The following is a 16702-nucleotide window of genomic DNA, read 5'->3' on the forward strand; positions in this document are numbered from 1 at the left end:
TTATGCCACTAAATTCAGCAACCTTGGATAAGACATTATAGATGCCACATCATTTACCCACCTGAAATGCAACAATTCCCATTCAAGGTTTTCTAGAGGATGTAGGTGTTGACCTGATTCCAGTGTGGTGGATGATTTTGGCACATGTACAGGGATGTTTGGGAGTCCTATCGCAAGAAAATACCATGTTTCCAATAAAAAGTACACTTAAAGTCCATTGAAGTGGATGAAAAATAAACAGCCCCAAGAAAGGACTGACTTTTTAGTTTAGGCCCAAAATGGCAGAGCTGCTGCATCTAAGCCTTGAAGGGAAAACTCACATCACTTATATATACCATAAAAAAATTTGAATGTAATTTTGGCCAAGTGATAGATGTTGTTTTCTCAATAAACCTGTTTGTATCGATATATTTTAATAAGAGAATAAACAGGGGAAAAACAGAATATGAAGAAAATATAAACAAGCTAGGGACAGGTACAGAATTCTGAAAAGTCAATGAGTAGGCTTTTTCTAGACAAGATCTAATAAATAAATGAATGTAAATAAATAAATGATAAACCTCTTTTCACATGGTGTGGCCTTTGTTTTTTCTTCTAGTAACAGTTATAGCTTTCCCCATTATAGGGGGGGTTGTATCAAAAGAACACCATTTATTTTACATTAATAAGATTTATGATGATCTGGAGGTATTGTTATTGAAGCTAAATATTTAACAGCCTCACCCAGTCTCCCCTGCTTCAAGTTTTAATATAGGCTCTCATATTTCCAAATTTCTAACAATGTGAAGAAAAAAAATCCGTACACTTATATGCCAAAATGTGTCCTATGTTTACCCTCCTGTCACTAGGGGTATGGATATCACAATGAATAGATTAAAGACACAAAAGTTTCCTCATGTATTCATCAACCTGACTGATGCAAAGTGAGTGTGGGTGGGGTCTGATTTTTTTTCCACCTGGTCACCATAACAACTGGCTACTCTAAACTGATGAGTTTGTTATCTGCGAGGGGAGCCTCTCAAACCATCTGACACAGCAGCGTCTCTGGTGAATCCAGTCAGCACTAATGGCATTATACAGAGAGTGGGTGAGGATGCTTTTTGTAATGAGAACCAGGGGAGTAAATCTCATTATTATTTTTCTCTTGACTTCACACTTTGTCATTCATAACATTTTCTTTTTTTTTTTTTTGCAGCTGCTTGTTTTACTGTTTAAGTGAAATATATGGAACCTCAGAGGTCTGGGGAAAATAAAAACAAACCCATCAACCATTTGTGCCTTGTAGATGAATCAGAAGTGCCATCTTGTGGCTGTTGCTGGTCAATGCAGCATAAATGGCAGCAGGGTTAATTAGGGCAGAGCTTTGGTGTTTGCCCATATACTGTATGTGCACTCCAGGGCAGAGGTTCCCAGATCTTTCCAATTCAAAATACAAAAGAAAAATGTAGCATCTCATTGGACCCAGAAATAGAAATTTCATCAGGAATTGCCATAACTTTGTACTGACTTTTCTACTGTTAAGATTCCACACGCCATCTAAGATGAATTCCTCTAGGAATTAGGGAGAATAGAGAGATATCACCAACAACAATTAGGATATCAGAGGAAAATATGCTAAAACATATATTTTAAAGCTAAAATAAGTGGTTGGGGACTTAAAATTCTCCTGGAAATCCATATTTTTATCGTATTGTACCCATTTAACCGCTTGTACAAGTGTTTAATCACATCTCTTTGAACTGTTTAGTAGCTTAAGTTTGCAGTTAGATTAGGTATTTAGTCCCTACCTTTACTTTTGTTAAGTTAAGTGATTAGTCTGAGATGCCTGGGTGGATTAAAATGCTACAAATTTTCAATAGTTTGTACACTTTAGTTTTATTTACATAGTATCTGGACTCCTCTTTCAAGTTTAAGTGGCATTTCACAAATCTCCATTATATATTTCCATTATGTTTGTGTTTTAACTTGTTTGAAGCAAAATGCAAAAGCTTCAGAAGTAGAAGTAGGGCCTGATTTGAATATTTTCAAGATCTGATAGTGTTATAGAATGTTACAATGACTATCTAAGTAAGTAACACATTTGGATCAAATGTTTAAGTCCCATTTGAGTGAGGGTTAAGACTTACATGCAAATGTTCTTACAATTATAGGTCTTCCTGTAAAGATTGTTGTGTTTCCTAATCCTGCATTAAAAATTCCTCTTTTTTAAGATAAAATGAAGCAAGTTTAAATAGTTATCTTATCAGTGTGTGCTGTAAAGGACTTTCCTTGTGACTCCCCCCTCCCCATCCCAAATTCCCAATGAATTATGATAAAGACAAGGGTCAGACTTGTGTTATTGAAAAAGAACCTTTATTGTTATCTCATCGTCCGTCCGTTTCCCATAAAAGTGCATCATCACTGATCTCACAGTAAGCAAAACTCACATAGTAAAACGACGACAGAAGTGAGTGAGAGAGAGAGAAAGACACAAGTCAACCATGCGTTACACTAAGTCAGGTACATTCATTGTGGACAGCGAAGGGGTGAGCACGACCAGAGAGAGGGAGCAGTATGTGGTGAAATGTCAAGTGTATAAAAGTGGTGTGGAGAGTTGTAGAGAGAGAGAGTGTGTGGGAAGAGGAGAAGAAGAGAGGAGGAGTTTTATGTCTTGGCTCAAGTTGTTCCTTTAGAGTGGTAAAGTAAGATGTTGGTCAGTCAATGAATTTAGGCCTTGACCAAGGCAGCGAACTCTGCAAGGGAAGAGAGAATTTCATGTGTTACTGAAGTTTCTCAATTATTCGAGGCCAATAAATAAGGAAATCAGGTTTAAAGTCACAGTTTCCTGTTCTAAATAATTTAATATTTTTTGTCTTGTGGTTAGAGATAAACATTTCCTCACCATCAACTCCGATCTTGCCGTCACCATCAGAGTCACCGGCTGCAAGAAACGCCTTGGTCTCAGCATCGGTCAGAGCTCTGGCAGAACCAGAGAAGTTCTGCAGGAACAGCCTGAAAAGGATGAATGGTAAGAAATTCAAGATATGATAATAAACTGAATAGAAATAAAAGCATTTTTTTCTAAGTAAACTGTGCGGTTTTGAGGCAGATTGTTTTTAGAGATAGCCTTTCAAAACAGTATAGCATCTTCACAGGTTAATTAAAAGCATCCTCTCCATAAAATGTATTTAAATATGCTAATAAAATGCAACAACCTCAATATAAAATCTAATCTGGCTGTGTTTGTTTTGTTTCCTCCTCTGCTCACTAGACCTCCCTATAAAATGAGACACCAGAGGAGAGAGCAGGCATCAGGTTTCTCTGAAGAAGCCCGACTTCTTGAATGCTTTGAGACTCTGACATCATCCTAAATTCACTGTGGCTGGCTTTTAAGAAAGTTGATCCCGGTGCTACAAAAGCTCAGAGACGCTAGAGGTGAAATCTAAGAGAGGCTGCCTACTTCAGCTCATCCTCCTCAATGAAGCCACTCTTGTCCTGGTCAATGACGGCGAAGGCCTTCTTGATGTCATCAGGGGTCTTGGCGCTCAGGCCGACCTTAGCAAAGAAGTCCTTGTATTTGAAAGAGTCGGCAGCTGTAAAGAGACAGAAAGGGAATCACTCCTGAAATTGCAGATTTATATAACAAACAAACAAACATAAACAATTATTTTGCAGCTGTGCTGGCTCTCATTCCAGCAGTTGCTTGCTATTCATTTGGAGGGTTGGTTTTATCTGTTACTATAATGTAAATTCAATCTGGCTGGGTCACACATGACTTTTAAAATCCAACTGTGCATGTGTGTAGGATTGCTGCTTTTCTATCACTCACAGAAAAATTAAAAGACATGAGAAAGAAAGTCTTTTTTTTTTGTAACTGTAATCTGTCTTGTTGATGTTATATGAGGCAAGCTGCAAATGACTGCCATTTGACTGCAGACTGTTCCCTTGCAAAGCACATAATGTGACCAATCTTATCTTAGTGTAACTGCTTTGCAGGCTCTTCCATTACTGCTGCATGCTGGGATAATTTCACGATGGGTTTTTACCTGAGCAAGCAGCAAGGGCTGCAGTGATGTCAGCCTCATTCAGAATTCCGGCGAATGCCATTTTTAACTGAGAGAAGAGAGAAGAAGAAGATAAGTCATTAGTTCATCATCTCAGCTGCAGCAAATCACACTGGATGAAACAGTCTAAGTTTGAAGTCTTTTAACCTTTGGTCATGCACTTAGATGTAAATGATTCTAAGTTACAGAGCTACATGTTCTCTTCATCATCTCATGCAATGTTTTTCAAAGTTCCTCTGTTTGAGTATTCCTCTCTGGAAACCCAAGGCAACACAAGGCACACATGATCAGAAAAAGTAGTCCAATTTTTCCAAAAGCAAGCCCTCCAAGGCAAAAGATTAAGTATCCTTTGCAGCTGTGCTTGTTTGTTTAATAGATTTTCTTTCCATTTGCTCCTTAGTTAGTCCAAAGCCAAATGTCAGCTTCAGATGTTCAGAAAGTGGCCCTGTTGGGCCTTTCCTCCATTTAAATCCCATAGCATGAAGATGAAGCCCTGAGACACTCAGTGCCTTGAGTGTTAGGCTAGACTAGAGGTCTGTAGCTCCTCAGTGAAACTCACCTTAGGGTTATCTCTAGAGACTAGACTAGAGTGGATTCGCTCAGATGAATCTGCTTCACTGCAGTGAAGGTCTCAGTGATGGTCCCAAGCTTATATACCATCTCTCACCCGAAATATGATGCATAGGCTATGTAATAGACACTGTGTGCAAAGCAGTCTGAGCAGTCAGTTAAAAAATGTGTCCAGTAGACAGAGCTGTTCTATTTATATGTACATAAATGAAGATGCTTAAATGGTAGGCTAAGTGTAGGCCTATGCGAAAGTGCTTGATATTGCATAGAGCTAATAATATACGCTGCTGATTTGAGTGAAACATGTTCTGCAGCCATCCATGTTAAACTGTGCAGAGCACCACAGCTTAAAGAGTGAGGTAAATTTTCATATTGCAAATGGCTGTGATTTCGAATTGTCAATGAATAAAAGTTATAAGAGCATCAGTTTTTCTTTCCATTCAACTTCACTGCAAAAATCTAATCTGAAAGCACAATTTTTCTTTTTTTTATAGGGAATAAAAACATTTTTTTTTTTAATTTAATAACTCATTTTAGTGTCTATTAAGTGTGAGTCTTTTTGAGAGGATTGCAGAGTCTGTAAACTAAATGACATTTGCCCTCTTTTTAACATTTAATATTGCCATTATAAAGTCACATTTCTGTCTTTTAAAATATTGAATCAATATCTTTTACCCAAAACCATAATGATTAAAATACAATGTAGCTGTTGTTGATTAATGAGCTTATAACAAGCAGAAGCTACCTTTACATCATTATCACTTACAGTGATTCATTACCTACACGTGCCCTAGATGTCTGCAATGACTTGGCTCACATTCCAGCGTCAGAAGGTCTAGTTGTTGTAACTGATTATCACAGACGACCGAATTGTTGTTTGAAAGTGATCAAACACAATTTAGTTTTTAGTTAGTTCTTTAGCTTTCTTTCTGTCTTTCAAGTCATTTTCTTTGAGTGTTATTTATTCACAAATTTTGCAACAGGATTGGATTTAGTTTTTGTGCACCACTGAGCTCAGTTTAGCCTGTATTCACACTTATTCACATTTCTGAAGGACAAAATGAGGAGGGAAAAACAGCATACACAAGGATCACAAGACATAAGATGTAAAAGCTGGATCGAGAGTCATCCATTTGCTTCAATTTAACTCTACATTCTCATCATTTACTCACATACAGCTGAGAAACGGTTTTTATTTCTGGAGGTCTTAGACTTATTCAGACTATTTCTCCTTATGGCGATGAAACTATTTGGGATTCTATTTTAAGAAAACACTGAAAGTTAATATCTTTGGCGTAACCATCATTATCACCGTTGCACCATGTGGTTACGTAATGGCACAGGGGTCAGAGTTCACACAGCGAACAATGAGGTTAAACTAAACCAGGGGGTTTTTCCATGCCCATATTTGTTGATCTGAGGCTGCTATGAGCCTCTTACACATCAGGTGGCAGCGTTGAGATGACTACTGACATAATCATTCAGTGTAAAAAAATAAAATAAAAATTTTATTCTCAATACAAATACAGATATATGAACATAAGTGGCTTTTAATTTGTTTAGACATCTCTAATACAGTCTAAGTTTAACCAGTGATGTTTAAACTGATCTAATGTCCAGCTGAATATATTTTCTAATTTGTCACTGCCTTATTGATGCACTTTATTTCAGTTTCTGTTTCAGGTATGTGATCTATCAGCTGTCAAAAGTAGTTGTGGCAGTTTAGTTTACTCTCTCCAATTCTTCTTTTTAACTTCAAATCCCACAGAAAGCATTGCAATTCTGATCTTTGGCCCTTTAACATTTGCTGTGGTCAAATGAGGTCTCTCACCTCAAGCGACTTGGCCATAGATACTGCAACTATTCCTGCCCTTCTTCAATATCAGGTTTAAATTACAAATCTCGCAGTGGGATGAGACCTATTAAGCAAGGCTATGAAATTTTGTAATTTAAGACAGTGAAGATTACTCGCTATCATATAAGGGATTTTTAAATTAATATACTGTAGGTGTGTTACAAACATTTCTAATACGTAAACTTAGATTCCCTCTTTATTTTCTAAAGCAGTTCCTGGCTCATAAACGTTTTATTTTGCGCTTAGATCACATTTTACACCAGATATCAACAACCACAATGTAAACTTTCACTGCAGCAGGTTTCCCTTTCTGCCAGAGAGAAATTTATGACACAAAATGAAGAATGTGTATCTAAACCTTCACCTGAGAAGTTTGTTCCCTCATGCTGTAGCAAAAATAGAAATGACCCATATTCTTATCAGTCTGCTGCTCAACAGTAGCCATCTGCAAGAAAGTCGTATACATATGTGCCTCATTGACACAAGTCCTGTAAATGTGCTGGCACAGAAACTCTATCCTGTGTCTTGTCTCCTCTACTGGGTCAAGTACAAACACCTGACATCACTGGACTGGTACTGCTGCAGCTCTGCCAGACCCTGGTGTCTGCCAGAGCTGACTCTGATCTAATGGTTTGTGCCTGTTTGTGCCAAAAGGCTGCCCTCAAACTTATAATATTATTTTGCTATTGTGTAATGAAGAGTGAAGTGCCAAAAAGCAGGACAGCGGCTGCTATGACGCAGTAAATTGTGTCTTGACGTCCTTTAATGCCGACACTCTTCATTCATTCTCCTTTTCCTCCAGGAGGAATTTGCTTTGTAGACAAAGTAGTCACAATTGTTTCTGGAAATGGCAAAAAACAAGATCAAAATTCATCAATTTAATGAATCAGTTTTCTTCTCTCATGACAAAAGGCTGACCCACAAAATATAACATTTTTCACTACCTCAAAAACAGGTAGCTACAAAATGGTCGTATTTTTGTTAACATTCAGCCCACAAGTCAATTCAGTAATACAACAAGGCCTTAGGTGCATATCAATTAAAATGCTTTAGTTACAGGTTTGATCCATGATTTTTTTTTGCCACGTAGAAGTCTGTTCTGTTGCAGATTCTATTCCCCATAGAGAAATTCCACTATTTTGGGGGTATATACAAAGAAGCACATATACAATATGGCAGGATCAGCCATTAAAAATGCTACATTTGGAAATTAATATCTGCTCTCAGTTCTGGTGAATGAAATGGATTATGATATCAGAAATGCCATATTTTTCAGAGCAATAACTGGGCTACAAGAAAAGTACAAAAATGGCCCTAACTGCCCTATTGCATATCACCTTATCTGGACCTAGATATGTTATAAACCAATGCTGTGTAAAAATTTCAACTCAAAATGTGCAGTATATTTTGACTCACAGGTGCAGACGTAGATATATAGATACAGGGATGAGGGCAATGAACATGTATACAGCCTGCTACAAAAAAGTTTTTTGTTAAATAGTCAATTTCCTACTTTTTCCCACTCCCATTTAAATTATATTAAGGCTTAAAGTTACACATAATGAAGGGCATGGTGGCTCTGAGTGAAAGTGGGTGCTGTCTGTGACTGTCATGTGGGTCAAACATAAAGAATCTCTACTGGAGTTGTCGTTAAAAGTTATGACAACACTATCAGAGTATTTTGCCGTAAAATTTGCCCATTATTAATTGCAGTACCTGATGTTTTAGCATAACTGAACTACATTGGCATTAATTTGCATTGGATAGGACTGTTGGCTAGCCTGCTAATTGGTTAGCACTACATAATGTGTTTATACATCCCTCAAAGTTAAAATTACTTCTATCAAATACAACTGTATGTGCTTATTAAGTGGTTAAATTACTTGCAGCTGTTTAATTAGCTGATGTTGTTTGTCTTCATTAAATTAGCTTTAAGCTTGTTGAGATTCATCCCTCACTCTTCACTGTTTACTTATTCTATGATATGAAAGTTTATTTCAAATTATTTAAATGATAGTGAAGTTTGTTTTATCCCGCCAGCAAGTACCTGAATCATGTTTCTAAAAATGATAACTGTAACTGTACTTTCATCCATAAAATTTCTCCTTAAAATTTTTTTAAATGTTGCGTACATGTTTGCGTAAGTGCAAACATGTGATTCACACCAAATTACTGCATCTAAGGTGTCAAAGTGAGGGTGCCAGAATGACAGACACTCTATTTGCACAGTGGAAAGTTGCACCGACTGTTAATTGGAGAAACCAACCCCCCACGCAGGCTGGACATCTCCCAGAGCTCAATATAACATCTCAACCTGGGGCCCCTGAGAGACAGGATGAGGCTGTATTTAAGTAGAAGAATCCACACCTTAAACATTTTATGCAGAGACTTGTATTTATTTATAATATTCATTACAAATCTGGCAGGGAAAGACATTTTAATTAATGTCATATCCATACATTTTCCATTGAAACAGATATATTTACTTCTTCTATAGACTTCTACTAGTAAAGAATGTAAAAAGATGTCCACCCTGAGATACCATCATACAGCAACTAGGGACCTTGCAAGCCTTATGATGATTTGACCAGAGCAGAAAACTCTGTAAAAAAAGAATAAAACAGTTTAATATACTGTCCTCCCAAACTGAAATGACTCTGCATATTTTTAACACAACACAAATAATAAACTAACGCAATAAACTATAATACAATTCAAGAATTATAGACATCTTTAAAGTTCTTAATTTCACCACGCACTAGCACATTGGTACACACACTGATTTTAAAACATTTTACACTGATTTGCCAAAGATGACTAATGCAACAGTTAGAAACAAAACACCACGCAACACAGCAGAAAATGCAACTCCAGTATCTCCAGTTAAGTCTGGCCTACCTTCCCAGCCGATCTTCCCATCGCCGTCTGAGTCTCCCTCCAGCAGAAAAGCTCTCGTCTCTGCGGCGGTCAGGGGCCTCGCTCCTTTGGAGAAGTTCTGCAGAAACAGTCTACAACAAAACCAGATGGAAACACCACAAAGAGAGGACAACATCAGTCACACAAACAACCAAAAGGACACACAAAGGAGCAAACATGTTTCCTTCAGCAATTAAATATAAAGTAAATAACCATGCTTGTGTGCAAAATGAAATAAAATCCAAACACTGTGATGTGTAAAACTCAACTGTAACTCATCCTGTTCTATATAGCCACTTTTATCCTGGTCCAAAATCTTAAAGACCCTCTCGATCTCTGTTGGGGTTTTCTTGGATAAACCCACTGTTTTGAAAAATGTCTTGGGGCTAAAGGAATCCTTTGCTGAAAATAAAATAAAATACAACAGTTGGTTATATTATGACATTAATTATGATGTTTATTACATGTCCATGCTTCAAATGCAGATACAAAGGCCTCACAAGTTAAAACATGATCACTATTTTAGGCTGCAACAGTCCGTTTCATCACAGATCCAAAATATATCCTCCTCTTACCTTTGCAAGCATTAATAGCGAGAGTGATGTCTGAGGCTGCTAGGAAGTCAGTGATAGCCATGGCAGAGGATCAGTCGTGGTCGATATTGCAGCCTGGTGCAGTATGTGACTGCTGATGGGCAGAAAGAATCAACTGGTGATAGGGAACAAGCTTTAAACGCCTGTGTCAGAAACCACCAGTGTCCTTCTGTCTGCTGTCGCCTGCAGCTGACCACTTCAGCCATCAGTCTGTCTCTGCATGTGTGTGTGTGAAAGGGTTACAGAACATTGTCATTGCACAGCTGTGTTTCATGGAGTGGTTTCTCCAGGAGTCAGAGGTCAGAGTTAGTTACCTCAATGGGACCTGGCCAGGTAGAGTTCGACTGTAAACAAAACAACAGTCAGTGAGGTTATATTTGGTGCATCTGGAGGGAACCTGGCTGACCTGTGCTTCTTCCTCACTTATGTTTCCAGTCACAGTTGTTGCCTACTTGTGGTCAGCCCTGGCGGTGTTTCAGCAGGCTGTAAACATCCTGTTATTATGGCTTCTGTCACTTTCAGGCAGTGCTCAATGGAACTATCTCCACTCACAGTCACCTCGTTCCCACGTGCTACATTTAGATCATAAAGGGCTGCTTTATCCATGACTTCTCACTTTAAAGAATTAAATATGATAAATCAATACAACCACTTGACTATTAATACTAGCATTATTATCAAAATAAGCAGTCTCAACCCTTTATAAGGCACTCAAAGAAATACTGTGAGATTCAAAATTTCAACCTTAGTGTGTTATTGGAGGACATAACAAGACTTTATTACTTTTGTAAAATTTTTCAAATGTTTTATTGTTATGTAGAAAATAAGGGTTAATGAAGTTACCATATTTGGTTCCTTACACATAAGAAACAAAACAAAACCAAAAAAATCCAAGAAGTGTAAAAACTACAAGAAATACACATATAAGGTGAAAGGAATATGTATTTTAGAACATTAGAACATCACTTTTAGAACATTAGACCAACATAAGTGCTGATCCAGACCCCTGTCCACATCCACATTATCCCTCTGAACATCATTCCTTACATTAGTACCATTACTTCATGGTACCTAACAAAGCAGGTACACTCACTGTTCATTCAGAGGTGGACCTTACAGACCCTGTAGACCACATTAGACCTGAGATTGGTGACTCACTGTCCTCACTGTAACTGGTGTTCTCACTGTATTGTAATGTATGCAGAAATGACCAAAAATAGTCACTTGCCCAATAAAGGGTTAAATTCACAGATTGTATTTTGTAACATACACAATACTCTTTAATTTTTAAAACCATGTGTACATCACAAAGAATCCTAAAATAAAAATGAATGAAAGAAAACTTCAAATAGTCTTGGTTAAGGTCATTTCTCCTTCTTAAACACAAGAACAAATTAAAACTCAGAAAATCTCACAGAATAATTTTGAGTTTGATGTACATGTACATTACATCTCAGAGGAAAATATTGTTCATTTTACTTGACTACTGTTAATTACTTACCGTTTATTAATTAATTAATTTATTTGATACGTTTGAAATGGTCTTCCTCCTAAAGTTAAAAAAAGCTCTTGCTCTTGGATTCACCAAAAAAAACAAAAAAATAACCCAAACAAACCTGTAATATGTTTTACTTTAGATATTGAAGTTTTCGGATGAATTGTTTTAGTATTAAGTAGTTATTGTTTTAACATAGGATTCTTTTGTTTAATCTGTTTTACTTCAATAATGTTAATAGTGAGTTCTTTGTGACCAGGGTTATGTAGTACTCTGCTGTAGTTCAAGTATGTTATCACTAGGATAAGTTTGGTAAGAAAGGAACCATCTGTATAAACAAGAGTTAATTAGGTTCTGTTCTTCTAGATACATGTCTGAACACACACATTGACACACATAGTGTTGTCAAATATAGGTGATAAGGGTAAACTGATTGTTGGCATAAGTTTACTTAGAGTTAAGGCCCCACATCTGTTTGATCTTTTTAGATAACGCTAAGTTAAAGACCAACCCATTTGCACGGGTGAGCCCGCCCATAGGGTCAATAAATGGAGATTTCATGTAATGTTCAGGGGTCATTGTCTTTGAGTCCTCAGCGCTGAGTGTCCACCTTATTTGTGATCTGAATAAATTTTGTCAACTCTGAGACCAATCTGAATCCAGACTCGTCCTTAGAGCTTCCAATAAAAGAACACATTACAAATTTGGTGACCCCGACGTGATTGGCTGACTCTGAGAATTCATTCGATTGAGAATAGTGAGACAAAGGCGGAAGCGAATCCCGATATGGAATGCATCTGGAGGAATCAGAGGAGAACCGATTCAGACAATTCCAAAGGGTCCTAGAATAAGGTAAGCAGAAAAACTTTTGATTCTTAAATCAGAATTTCTGCAAATTGACTGCTCTAAATTGAATTGTCTGAACCTAGTAATTCTATGATACTAAAGTTATTATGAAAGATTAATAATTGTACATTCATAAAAAGTTTTGAATGGTCTCGTTGGCTTGAAATGATCACAAGTAAGGTATAAGCATGTGCATGTTTTAATTTCTTTTATTGCTCCATTGCATATTAAATGACATTGAGCCTGCACTGCTAATATTTAGTATTGAGCTGTTATAAGGATAGATATGGATAGATATGTTGTTTTGTTGTGTGCGTCTGTGAAGATGTGTCCATGTCTCTGTGTTCTTGTGTCTCCAGGTCTCTGTGTTTGTTTCTGTGCTTTGTTCGTTTTCTAAGCTGTGAAGACATGTCCATGTCTCTGTGTCTCTGTGTTTCTGGGTCTCTGTGTTTGTGTCTCTGTTGTCTGAAACTCCAAGAGAATGATGGAGATATACATGAGTTGTTTTTGCTTTCCAAGAGCTCTGTTGGGTTGTGCCATGGTTTTGATAAATGTTCATGAACGCTGGCATTAAAAACTGCAGTGGTAGACTGCAGAAATAAATATAGATTAGATTTCCTTTACTTTAGTCATGTTACATAGAGGAAAAAAAAATTCATTATCTGATTCATTCATTATCTGAACCCGCTTTATCCTCAATAGGGTCACAGGGGTCGCTTGGAGCCTATCCCAGTTACTTACAGGTGAAGGCGGGGTACACCCTGGACATTTTGCCAGTTCATCGCAGGGCTGACATATAGAGACAAACAATCACTCTCACATTCACACCTATGGGCAATTTAAATTAACCAATTAACCTATCCGTGCATGTCTTTGGATTGTGGGAGGAAGCCAGAGTACCCGTAGAGAACCCATGCAGACACGGGGGGAACATGCAAACTCCACACAGAAAGGTCCCACCCCCCCATCGACTGGTGTTGGAATCGAACCCAGGACCTTCTTGGAAAAAATAAATAAAATAAATAAATAAATAAATAAATAAATAAATAAAGGTAAACGTTAAAATGGTTATTCAAGGGTGATTAATTTGAGTGGATTTCATATCTGATAAGATAAAATAAAGAAAAATGTTATAGTATAATTCATGTTGGGAAAGTATAAAGGCACTAATGGGCCTAATTTATTATATTAATATAATTCATTAATACCAAGCTGTTTTAAGATTTGTTTTATCATGATGCAGACACTTGAGTAGAAGTGAATTATTGCTATTTGATTATAATACTATAATAAACAAGTTAAACTAAATAATGATATTTATAATTGTGAAGTGTCAAATTCAGAGGCTTCTAGTAGGGGTTATTGTATAAGCAGTAGATATAGGTTTGATTAAAAGCATAGAACAGATAATAATACGACTAGATGCACCATAGGTTTGTAGTTGTGCAGGTGAATAGCAATTAAGGCCTATTGCTATTTCTCCTACATATTTTGACTGATTGACTGCTGGACTGACTGACTAATAGACTGGTAAAAACTATAGACCCGTGTGTTTCTGGTCTAGATCAATAAGAAAATAAAATAAAAGTTGCTACATGCATAAGAATGGAGGAGATAATCATGAAAGTAAAAAAGTATGTTGCATGTTGGATAAGGAAGAAAGCAAATGGTCAGGAACTAATTGTTAGAAAATTATTAAATAAAAAAGTATATAAACTTTGAATAAGAAACTAAATGGATAAATACATCCCACAATTAGTACTCAGGATTCATTTTTCTTTGTGTTTTTCATGTTGATCTAATGAAGAGAAATAAGTAGGTAGGACTTTTACAATCTTTTATTTTAGATTGAAGAGTAAATGAACATGTATGAGATGCTTGACAATTGAAGTTCTTTTTGGGGATAAATAATGTAATTCTTATACTTAAATAAACCCTCAAGTTATTTCTTTTCATTGTTGAGATGTGGAATTCAAGAAAAAATGTATAATGATAATGGTTCACATTTTGCAAATCACATAACTTCCTTAATGGTTATAAAAAATTAAAATAAATTTGAAAATTATTATATTTATCATCCATAATCTGTAGGGATGATGGAGTGATATAATGAATAGGAAACGGAGGAGTGGAGAAGGAGATAATTGACTTTAGCAGAATATATGAATAAAGAACTAACCACCAGAGAAGTCTCTTTTGTTAATTTTGTTTCAGGAGACCCAGTCATAAAACCAGGACTGTAGGTCCTCATTAAAGTGAGAAGGAGGACAACTGGACCAGTTTGGGGCGGAAGGGTCCATTTCAGATTCTGCAGACCACAACAACAGCAGTGACAGTCAAAAGATGGACGACCTGACACTGAGGTTGTCACAGTGACAGTGGGGTGATTTGTCCGCCTGGTGACTGTGGGGAAGTTTAATTTGGTTTAGTTTAGTTTAGTTTAGTTTAGTTTAGTTTAGTTTAGTTTAGTTTAGTTTAGTTCAGACACAGACATAATACAAAACATATGGAATAAAAAAAAAAAAAAAAAAAAAAAATAATAATAATAATGAACAATACACAAATAAAAAAATCAAATTATAGAAAAAAAGAACAACTGTTGTGCCTGAAAGGGAGTAGGAAGAAGCCACAGCTTATCCAGTCCTACCCCCCCGATTCTAGTCCTCAGACTGTTAGTGCTTAATCACTTGATATACAACATAAGATTGTGATTATCCATAAACACAGCCCTACAAACCTGTACCCCCATACAGTCACATACACATATACATACACACATACAGTCACATACACATATACATGCACACATATAGTCACATACACATATACATACACACATATAGTCACATACACATATACATGCACCCATACAGTCACATACACATACAGTCACATACACATATACATGCACCCATACAGTCACATACACATACAGTCACATACACATATACATGCACCCATACAGTCACATACATATACAGTCACATACACATATACATGCACCCATACAGTCACATACATATACAGTCACATACACATATACATGCACACATATAGTCACATACACATATACATGCACCCATACAGTCACATACACACCATTTTATGCCTACCGCTGTACATCAGCATATGTCTGCACCCCCATGTTTATATACACACACACACACCATACAATATAATAACCTGACAATCCAAATAATGATCACACCCTTCCTTGAGCCAGATATTGTGAAAATAACTTTTCTTAGCACATTTTTTGAAATGTCTGAGTATTTGGACACTGCTTGAGGTCTACCCCCAACCCATTCCAAAGCTTGACCCCACAAACTGATACACATAAACTTCTCCTGGTGGTCCTGACTGCTGGGACTTTGAAATTCCCACATCCTCTCAGGTTATAGCCCCCCTCTCTGTGAGCAATTATTTTGTATGTTGGCTGGTAGTTGATTTTTATTGGCTTTAAATAGAAGTTGAGCTGTGTAAAAATTTACCAAATCATAGAGTTTTAATAGTTTTGACTGCAAGAATAATAAATGAGTATGATCCAAATAGCCGACTTTATGTAAGACTCTGCACGTTTTTGTAATATGAAGAGAGGGTGTAGAGTAGTTTTATAGTTATTGCCCATAATTCTGTGCAGTAGGTTAGGTATGGCAGGACCAGACAACAATACAATATATACAGTACCTTATAATCCAGGATGTGTTTAGCTTTGTTAATAATAGAAATGCCTTTGGATACTTTTGTTTGGATGAATCTGATGTGTGATTTCCATCTTAATTTACTGTCAATAATTATACCTAAAAAAGTGTGTTCTGACAGTATTTGTAACGGAACGCTATCTATGCATATGTGTAATTCTGAGTTTTTTTTATAATTACCAAACAACAAGGCCTTAGTCTTGTTTACATTTAGTGATAATTTATTCATATCCATCCATAATTTTATTTTGGTTAATTCATTATTTATCATATCCACCAGTTTATTATAATTATCACTAGAATAGAATATGTTGGTATCATCTGCGAATAATATTAATTTTAAAGCTTTAGATACATTGAATATATCATTTATATATAAAATAAACAATTTGGGGCCCAATATTGAACCTCTGGGCTACACAGGGGATCCCTTTAGATAGATAAGAATTAGGGGGGTCATCTCAAACCCAGTGAAGAAACCACCAGATCCCAGTCGCTATAGAGGATAAATCACTCGTACAGGTAATTAATAAAAGGTCCCTGTGAAAATCTGATCATGGACAGACCTCAGCCATGGCATCCATTCAGACACTCTGGGATGTGTGGACTGAGAGATGCTCTTATTAAATGCACAGAGAAGTTTTATTACTAAGGTCTCTTCATTGAGTGCTCACAGGTTTCTC

At 36.6% G+C, this 16702-nt stretch overlaps 2 protein-coding genes across 2 annotated transcripts; both read right to left on the reverse strand.

Moving 5' to 3' along the window:
- Positions 1-2324: 2324 nt before the first annotated feature.
- Positions 2325-4754, reverse strand: pvalb3 (parvalbumin 3). Its single transcript, XM_030163018.1, has 5 exons — positions 4603-4754; positions 4026-4092; positions 3440-3572; positions 2882-2991; positions 2325-2732 (listed from the first exon to the last, which is right to left on the reverse strand). The coding sequence occupies exons 2-5, from the start codon at positions 4084-4086 to the stop codon at positions 2707-2709; spliced, it is 330 nt and encodes a 109-aa protein (XP_030018878.1). The 5' UTR covers positions 4087-4092; positions 4603-4754; the 3' UTR covers positions 2325-2706.
- A 4287-nt stretch (positions 4755-9041) lies between these two features.
- Positions 9042-10069, reverse strand: LOC115439428 (parvalbumin, thymic-like). The gene is made up of 4 exons (XM_030163266.1): positions 9960-10069; positions 9654-9786; positions 9367-9476; positions 9042-9070 (listed from the first exon to the last, which is right to left on the reverse strand). The coding sequence occupies exons 1-4, from the start codon at positions 10018-10020 to the stop codon at positions 9042-9044; spliced, it is 333 nt and encodes a 110-aa protein (XP_030019126.1). The 5' UTR covers positions 10021-10069.
- Positions 10070-16702: the final 6633 nt, after the last annotated feature.

This window comes from Sphaeramia orbicularis, chromosome 19 (genome assembly GCF_902148855.1).
Source record: "Sphaeramia orbicularis chromosome 19, fSphaOr1.1, whole genome shotgun sequence".
Lineage (NCBI taxonomy): Eukaryota > Metazoa > Chordata > Actinopteri > Kurtiformes > Apogonidae > Sphaeramia > Sphaeramia orbicularis.

Bases quoted from the DNA above. Each gene is read 5' to 3' on its own strand.
- pvalb3 (XM_030163018.1), bottom strand. From the start codon at position 4,086: ATGGCATTCGCCGGAATTCTGAATGAGGCTGACATCACTGCAGCCCTT. The intron at 3,573-4,025 runs GTAAAAACCCAT...GTCTCTTTACAG, and splicing joins AGCCCTTGCTGCTTGCTCAG to CTGCCGACTCTTTCAAATAC. The intron at 2,733-2,881 runs GTGAGGAAATGT...CTTCCCTTGCAG, and splicing joins CGGCAAGATCGGAGTTGATG to AGTTCGCTGCCTTGGTCAAG.
- LOC115439428 (XM_030163266.1), bottom strand. From the start codon at position 10,020: ATGGCTATCACTGACTTCCTAGCAGCCTCAGACATCACTCTCGCTATT. The intron at 9,477-9,653 runs GTTGAGTTTTAC...GTTTTGTTGTAG, and splicing joins ATAGAACAGGATGAGTTACA to ACTGTTTCTGCAGAACTTCT. The intron at 9,071-9,366 runs GTAGGCCAGACT...CTTTTTTTACAG, and splicing joins TGGGAAGATCGGCTGGGAAG to AGTTTTCTGCTCTGGTCAAA.